Source organism: Sinocyclocheilus anshuiensis, unplaced genomic scaffold (genome assembly GCF_001515605.1).
Source record: "Sinocyclocheilus anshuiensis isolate Anshui unplaced genomic scaffold, SAMN03320099.WGS_v1.1 scaffold1241, whole genome shotgun sequence".
Lineage (NCBI taxonomy): Eukaryota > Metazoa > Chordata > Actinopteri > Cypriniformes > Cyprinidae > Sinocyclocheilus > Sinocyclocheilus anshuiensis.
The window spans coordinates 477,830-485,405 of NW_015549644.1; the positions used below are offsets into that span (position 1 = coordinate 477,830).

Consider the following 7,576-nt stretch of genomic DNA (forward strand, 5'->3'; position numbering starts at 1 on the left):
TCCAGTTTTAAAAGAACACATTCCAGTCAGTTTCAAAAATCTCTCTCCTCTTCGTGTCGATTAGTTTTCTTGTACTTTCTACACACATTCTTGTCACGAGCGCCGCAAACACGGATAGACTCGTCTCATGCGCCATTCCAGCTGTTTCCAGTTCGTGCTCACCACATTCACTGTTGCAGTTGAACACACTCCAGACAGTTTCGAAGTTGTCCCTTGTCTGCGCTTCGATTCGTTTTCTCCTATTTTCCACACATGTTCCCGTCTTAAAATAATTTGTAATTTTACAGATTATTACTCCTTTATTCTCCAAACTTCGCATATTGTTACCTTATACCTACACGGAGGTACTGAATAGGTACACTGTAATTGCAAAAAAGTTACGCTGTAAATTCTGTTTACTTACGCAGTACATTGCGGGTTGTAATCTAAAGCGTTACCAAAAACTTCTTCTTAATGCTACATTTTTTGACGCAAACTTAAGCAAGATATATGGTAATATATGGTCCCTCCTGGGCTTTGCCGGTCTTCAGTTTGGACTCTGTGCTTGGTCCACTTTATGGCGGCGACGGAAAAAGCCACACTGAAAATGAGATCACATAGAGTCAGTGCATGCAGAGATATTTTTGAAATAGCATAGAACCATACAACCTTACAACTTTCACTATTTCTGCAGTATATAGTATGCACACAATGCAAATTTTAAGCATAAAATACTCAAATGACCAACTATATTCACCAAAATTTGCAGTACACAATTACATGTTCCTGCAAGGAATAAAACATCCCACAATGCAATGTGCTTGACTTGATCTTCCTTGTAACATCAAGTGTGGAGACAGAGAGGAAGTGTTTGCTTTACCTTGATGAGAATGATGATGATGATGAAAAGGAGCAGAAATCCTCCTATTGATCCTCCAATGATGGGACCTTTAGATGTCGTCACACGCAGCTTTGTAATTATCACCTCCACCTGCATCGCATAATTAAATCTATCAGTAACTACAGTAAATACGTGATGACATGTTTGCATGCCTGAAAGGACTGTCGCTCACCGGAATGGTTCTCGAAGTATCCTTCACAGCATAGATGTTCTCATCAAAGCTGTATGTTCCTACGGCAGTGATCTTGTCTGATTTTTCCTATCAGTTTGAAAAGAATTATTGGATAAACAGTTCATTGATGCATATGATTATCAGTATACCTTAATTATATAACTATACCTGAACATCATGTATCAAAACATTGGCATCAATGATGATTTTCTGCAGCTTTGTCATGGTACATGTGATGATATAGAATCCCTACATGCAAAAAAATATATAATATATAACTACTTTTATTTAACGTTTTTTTTTTAAAGCATGGTCATTTTTTAAGGTAATATCTTACCTCCACTAATGTATTTTTTGGAAAAACACACTCCTAATACAAAAGGAGCAATAAATGTTAGTTTGAAAGCTTTCATGCTGTTTATTGTCGCTCTATGAACTAAATATTTCATAAATATTTCATTTTGTGTGATACCTCGTGTGGTTTGACATTAATGATGTCCAAATCAGTTTGGAAAGTGTCCTTTGTTATGTTTACAACTACATTGATTGTAGCGCCATACTTATTTTCACCTGCAAACTAAATCAGAATACAGGAGAATATATTTAATGTATGACATAAATATCATAAAAAATTCATATTTAGCTGATTATTTTGTGAGATTAGATTTTTAAATACTGTACCTGAAATAAAAACTGCATCTTTCGATTCTCTACTTTTTCACCCTCTTCAATACGGAGTCTGTTTGGGCTGGCTGTGCTGTTGTTAAGATAATGATAATAATAATCATAAATATCCTTAAATATTACAAAATCAAGAGGTTTCATGTGAAATACTTATGAAGTTGTTTGTTCACTTACCCAGTTAGCTGGATTGGTAGGGAATACATCACATCAAATGCATATATTTTAGAGTCCAGAAATTCAGAGCCAAGATTCTGACTAAAACCAGAGAAAATGTTTTAAAAATAAGATTTGTATACACTGTAAAAAATGATTTGTAAATAAAATGTATTAATAAAAAGATTATTGGAGCACATTTTACGAGAAAGTATATTTTACTTCAAAATTTCACGTTTAATTAAATGTGTATGACGTTTCTCTGTAATTAATTGTGAACTTTACTAGCAATTTCTGAGTAAAAAATAGTTTCTAAACCAAATTCTTTTCATTATATAACAAGTTTGGAAAAGTAGCTCTCAAACCTGGTTAGATTAGCAATAATCTCAGAATTCTTCAGCTCAGATTTGGTGTCACCGAGCTGCCATGAGATGAAAAGGTTGGTCTGGAAGATAAAAAATACTTTTCATTAGGGATGTCCTGGTCAGGCTTTTTTGTGCCCCTGATCAGATCCAAGTCATTGAATAATGATGAGTATCTGCCGATTGATTAATGATGAGTCCCGATCCAATACTTGTATATTCCTATAGGAACGTGTGTTTGGTGCACACTTCAAGTACATTATAGTTCTTAAAATCAGAGTTGTGCAGAGAGTAAAACTAATACATGTATGATGTATATATATTACATACACTCTCTCTATATGTGTGAATATATTCCCACACTGTAGAGATTGGCAGATGTAAACATATATAGATTTAATCACAATTATGAATATGAGACTACTGATATAAAGTTATTGTATTTTATATGTACAATAAGCAGAATAATTGCAACATAAAGTGGAGGTAAGGTTAGAAAGCATGAAGCTGGCGGTGTCACAATGTCAGTCAAGTCCGAATCAAGACACAACCCACAGCAGCGCATTATAACAACAACGTCTCAGATAGTCTGACGGCAGATAAAAGTAAACGATAAATAAATGAGTGATCGTTACAAAAGTATGCATCAAATAGATTAAACATGGAAGCTAAAAGTGTATTTGAAGCAATAGAACAGACCTTAAGGTGATGATACACGGGGCAACTTTTTGAGCAATGTTGCCATCAATGGGCAACCAGGTGAGACACAGGGCCCATGACTGGTCTAAAGTATCCAGATAGAAATGTATTGTCCATTCTCAATGGGAAAGTGCCCAAGCAACATTGCTCAAAAAAAAGTTGTCCTGTGTTTTTTTTTTTTACGCTTTCTCGTGCATAGGCGGAAATCCTGGGGGGGGACAGGACCCCCCCATCTGAGGGTTGTCCGTCCCCCCTTAAAAATATGATTTAAAACCACGCTGTGTATTGTAAATAACAATGTTTTATACTTTAAATAACTTTGTAAGTAGTAAAACAATGCAAATGGGGCAAAAATGCGTTTTAAGTTTAGAAACATTTTGAGTCTCCCCCTCCCTTGCCTCACAGTGCTTTGGTCCAAATGCCTGCTTTCCTCTTTTACATCACCTCAGTTGCCGAGTCCGTGGTTTTCCCGCAGAACTGGGCTACTTTAACACTGTAGCCATGGGTTGAAGCGACCCCAATAATGTGATATGAATGCAAATTTTACTGGAGGAACCCCGCCGAAAAACGAGCCATGGGTTGAAGCGACCCCAATAACGTGATATGAATGCAAATTTTACTGGAGGAACCCCGCCGAAAAACGTGTAGAAACTTAATGCAAACTCATGCCTGATGATGTTGAGTTATAATTACTCAATAATGCTTAAGAAACTTTGCAACAGGGAAAAACTGATAAGGACCTGTCAATTGCCACACTTAAGTCCTTTTTTTGTGTGCCAATCACTAAAGAAAGAAAGAAAGAAAGAATGCATTAAGCTGGGACTCCAGAAATAAAGCACACAAACACAACATTCAGAATATGAGCCTATGAATTTCACCTACAAAGTCTTATTTTACAGACAAGAAAATTGAAGAACTTGAATGATACCCAAACACTGGAAAATAACACAACACATTGTTAATTGTATTTAATCAATATGACACAAAACTGACACAAGCAATTGTTTCCTCAATTTATAAAACCTTTTTAACAAGAGTCTTCACAACAGCAGGTCAATTTTAGCAGCTATGAATAAGTTTCCCGAACAACACTTTTAAAAAGTAACAAATTAAAGACAGGTGTAAAACTAAGTGGAGGAGACAGTATAACACAATATTTAAATTAGTGCTGTATTGTCAATTGTTCTAGAATTCTTCCGATTTCCACTTATTGCAAGGCAAAAAGACTATACGAATTGCCAGTTTTAGTCAGTAGGCTTTTTTTTCTTCAATTTCCGCTCCACTTCACACTTAGCCCTAAGAGCAGTGTGAACTCGGCATTAGTTTCTCGCTTTATTGAGAAACTTTCTCGAAATAATGACTTACTCGACGCATGCGCAACGCAAGAGTGACAGCACGCTAGCGACATCTGTTGGTCAAAGCCATGCAGGAACACCGCAAACATTGCTTTGTTCTGTAATCTGAAGTGTATATTCTATCATTTAATAACGATTTCAGATAGATTATCTGTATGTAGTCTTTTGTTAATTTGTAGCACTTACCAACAAGTTACTCTGTGTGTTTTCTCTGTGTTTGTGAATGTGTTGTGTTTGTCTCCTGCAGCTGGTCCCACAGTGAAGCCCTCAGTGTCTCTGCTGCCGCCCTCTTCTCTGCAGATCTCTGGAGACTCAGCCGCACTGCTCTGCCTGCTCAGCTCTTACTCTCCACAGGGGGCGCTGGTGAGCTGGACACTGGACGGCTCAGAGGTCACCGAGGGGGTTGTGACCAGCGCAGAGAGCGAGCAGGACGGCCGCTACAGCCGCAGTAGCGTCCTGACCCTCAGCAAAGCACGCTGGGAAGAGGGAGAGCTGTACGTCTGCAGAGTAACACATGATGGAGCTCCTCATGAGGCCTCGTTCCACAAGAGTCTCTGTTAGTCACTCGCAGTGCTGATGTTTCTCCAGTGAGCGCTGCTCTCTCCTGAAGATGAGCGTATCTGAGTGTCCTGTGTCAGGCAGGATTCACATGAGTCTAGTGCTGCAGCTGTAGTCATTTACAACTCAATACTGAAAGAGAGCTCTAGTGTCAAAGCACTGGCTGATCTTTCAATCTGCTGTGTTTGCTGCAACATTCAATAAAGCTTCTCAACAAACTCCATTTGTGTCTGACAACATCATTCAACTAACAGATGAAGATGCATGTAGTGTTTGTCCAGGTGCTTTTCAGAAGCTCGATCAGTAGCAGTAAATCTAGTCAAATAAAGCTCTTGGGGTTTGAACATGGTCTCTGGAGACAGAGCTGCTCTATTCTGAGAGGATCACAATCACTCCACCCTGACAATGCAAATGGGATTTTCAGCCCACACTCCCAGTGTCTCTGTTTGATTGGTTACATGATCTGGACTGAAACAGACCAGTTTCACTTCTGCTGTAGTCAAGCAGCCCAGGTGAAAAGGAAATGTACTTAAATTGTGCTTTTTTGGACGTACTTATAGTTAAATCATACCATATTAAATGCATATTAAATGTATTATTTTGAAACAATAAGTATATCAAGCATATTTCAAGATGTGTTTAAGATCAACTTTAGGCTATTAGCAATATATTTTAATATATTAAACTGTGTTAAATTGGAAGCACTTCAATTACATTTAGTACAATTTAAGTTTATTTCTTTAAAATTCATTTAAAATGTTCAAAAAGATAGGTGGATCCTGTTGCAAAAAAATAAATAAATAAAATAAAAAAATTCACCATGCACTCACATAGTCAGCAAAGTAAAAAGCCTTTATTCTAAGACAGGACTACATTTTAAAAAGACACCAACGTGTATCATCCCAAGCAGGCCTTCGTCAAGGTGTGAGACAATAGAAAATAAGAAGTAGCTAAATAGATACACCTGTGACTATACATTTTCAGGATCTGACCACTAGATGTCTCTTGGGAGTTCACTAATTTCTCAAACAATCCAAAAAACTTTCACATACAACCCAAGAATAAAAAAGTGAAAAATACAATATACTCACAAACAATCCCAAAATAATATGGTTCAAAAAAAAAATATATATATATACAGAAGTATATTTTTTACAAACCTATATAAGGATACATATATCACAATTGTGCAAATAAAAAGAAAAAGAAAAGAAAAACCACCGACAAATCTGACAATTACAGGAATGGAGAAAAATCAATATCTTCATTAAGACCAGCATATGAGAGAGCATTCAATGTATGTATTTTCGCTGTTTCAGCTGTCTAAGTCGATCTCCACCTCTGATATTTAATGTCACATGTTCAATTCCAATGACCTTCAAGTTACTATCACTACCATGCTTGGCCTGTATAAAATGTTTCGCCATCGGATAATTCATGTTACCAGTCCGTATTGCATATCTATGTTCAGCCAATCTGTCACATAACCTCCTCTTAGTGAGGCCCACATAAAAACAATTACACGGACATTCCAATCTGTAAATTACACGTGTTGAGTTACAATTAATAAAATCTGTGATCTCAAATTTCTTCTTATTTCTTCTGTCCGGACCATATGTATGCAATAATTACAATTACCACAGCTAAAATTCCCTTTTGGTCATCTTAGCCATGTTTCCCGTCTTGAGGCTGGAAGAAAACTCCTCACCAATTTGTCCTTTATTGTTGGGGCACGTTTAAAAGCAAAGCTAGGGGATTCTTTAAAAAATTCCCTTAGAGTCTCATCAACTTGTAAAATATTCCAGTTCCTTTGAATAATCTGTTTTGTGTCACTTCTTTACAATATGTTGTGACAAAATGTAACTTGTTATTAGGACCCTGCATTCAGTTTCTGTTTTTTTGTTCAACAATTCATCCCTCTTCAGTGACTGGTGACTGGGCTGAACCATTTTAATATTGACGAACTATATTCTCTTTCTTTGAAATATGGATATTTTTCTTATTTCTTACCATGGATTCGCTACAGGGGGCCTTTATTCACCCCCCGGAGCCGTCTGCGGCACGTTTTATTATGAATGTGTGAGCTTTATTTGACGACTTGTGGACTGTTCAACTGCAACACCCGCTGACTGCAATGATAGAGTTTGGAATAGCCAGAACAATTTTTTATATAACTCCGACTGGATTCGTCTGAAAGAAGAAAGTCATATACACCTAGGATGTCTCGGGGGTGAGTAAAACACAAGCTAATTTGCATTTTTGGGTGAACTAACCCTTTAAGTATTTTTTGCGAGTATTGCGAGTATCCTTGAGTTTTTATATTTCAGCCAACTTTTACGTTTACTCCACTACATTTCCTAATTAAAATAATTAAAATGACTCCGATACATTTCCCCGAAGCATATTCATTACTTACTACAAAATAGTCAGAAGTCAGAAGAACACTGACTGCAGGAAAGCAGCTTTGACGAATCAGTGGTCTGGCGTCTGCAAGTTAGACTCGAGACTCAAGTCGAGTCTGTGTGTGCGATATACAGTATATCTTCGATAATATGACATTATCAAGTAGGCTATATCACCAAATCACACACAGAGTGCACGCACGTTGATTTATTAGTATATTAAAACTCAAAATTCCAGGCATTCTAAATTGTAGACGGCAAAAATGCTTCTGTATGCTTTTTATATTTATATAATTTAATATAGTTAACTT

At 36.9% G+C, this 7,576-nt stretch overlaps 1 protein-coding gene across 1 annotated transcript in view; it reads right to left on the reverse strand.

Moving 5' to 3' along the window:
- The window catches only part of LOC107659926 (integrin alpha-E-like), a 24,150-nt gene that overhangs the window by 2,140 nt on the left and 14,434 nt on the right, over positions 1-7,576 (reverse strand). The window contains exons 24-32 of the mRNA XM_016449038.1: positions 2,255-2,334; positions 1,911-1,991; positions 1,734-1,809; positions 1,525-1,629; positions 1,390-1,422; positions 1,221-1,301; positions 1,053-1,139; positions 860-970; positions 488-580 (exon numbers count right to left, since the gene is read on the reverse strand). Coding sequence (XP_016304524.1) covers positions 527-580; positions 860-970; positions 1,053-1,139; positions 1,221-1,301; positions 1,390-1,422; positions 1,525-1,629; positions 1,734-1,809; positions 1,911-1,991; positions 2,255-2,334 — 708 coding nt within the window. The 3' untranslated portion in view covers positions 488-526. The remainder of the gene's footprint in view (positions 1-487; positions 581-859; positions 971-1,052; positions 1,140-1,220; positions 1,302-1,389; positions 1,423-1,524; positions 1,630-1,733; positions 1,810-1,910; positions 1,992-2,254; positions 2,335-7,576) is intronic.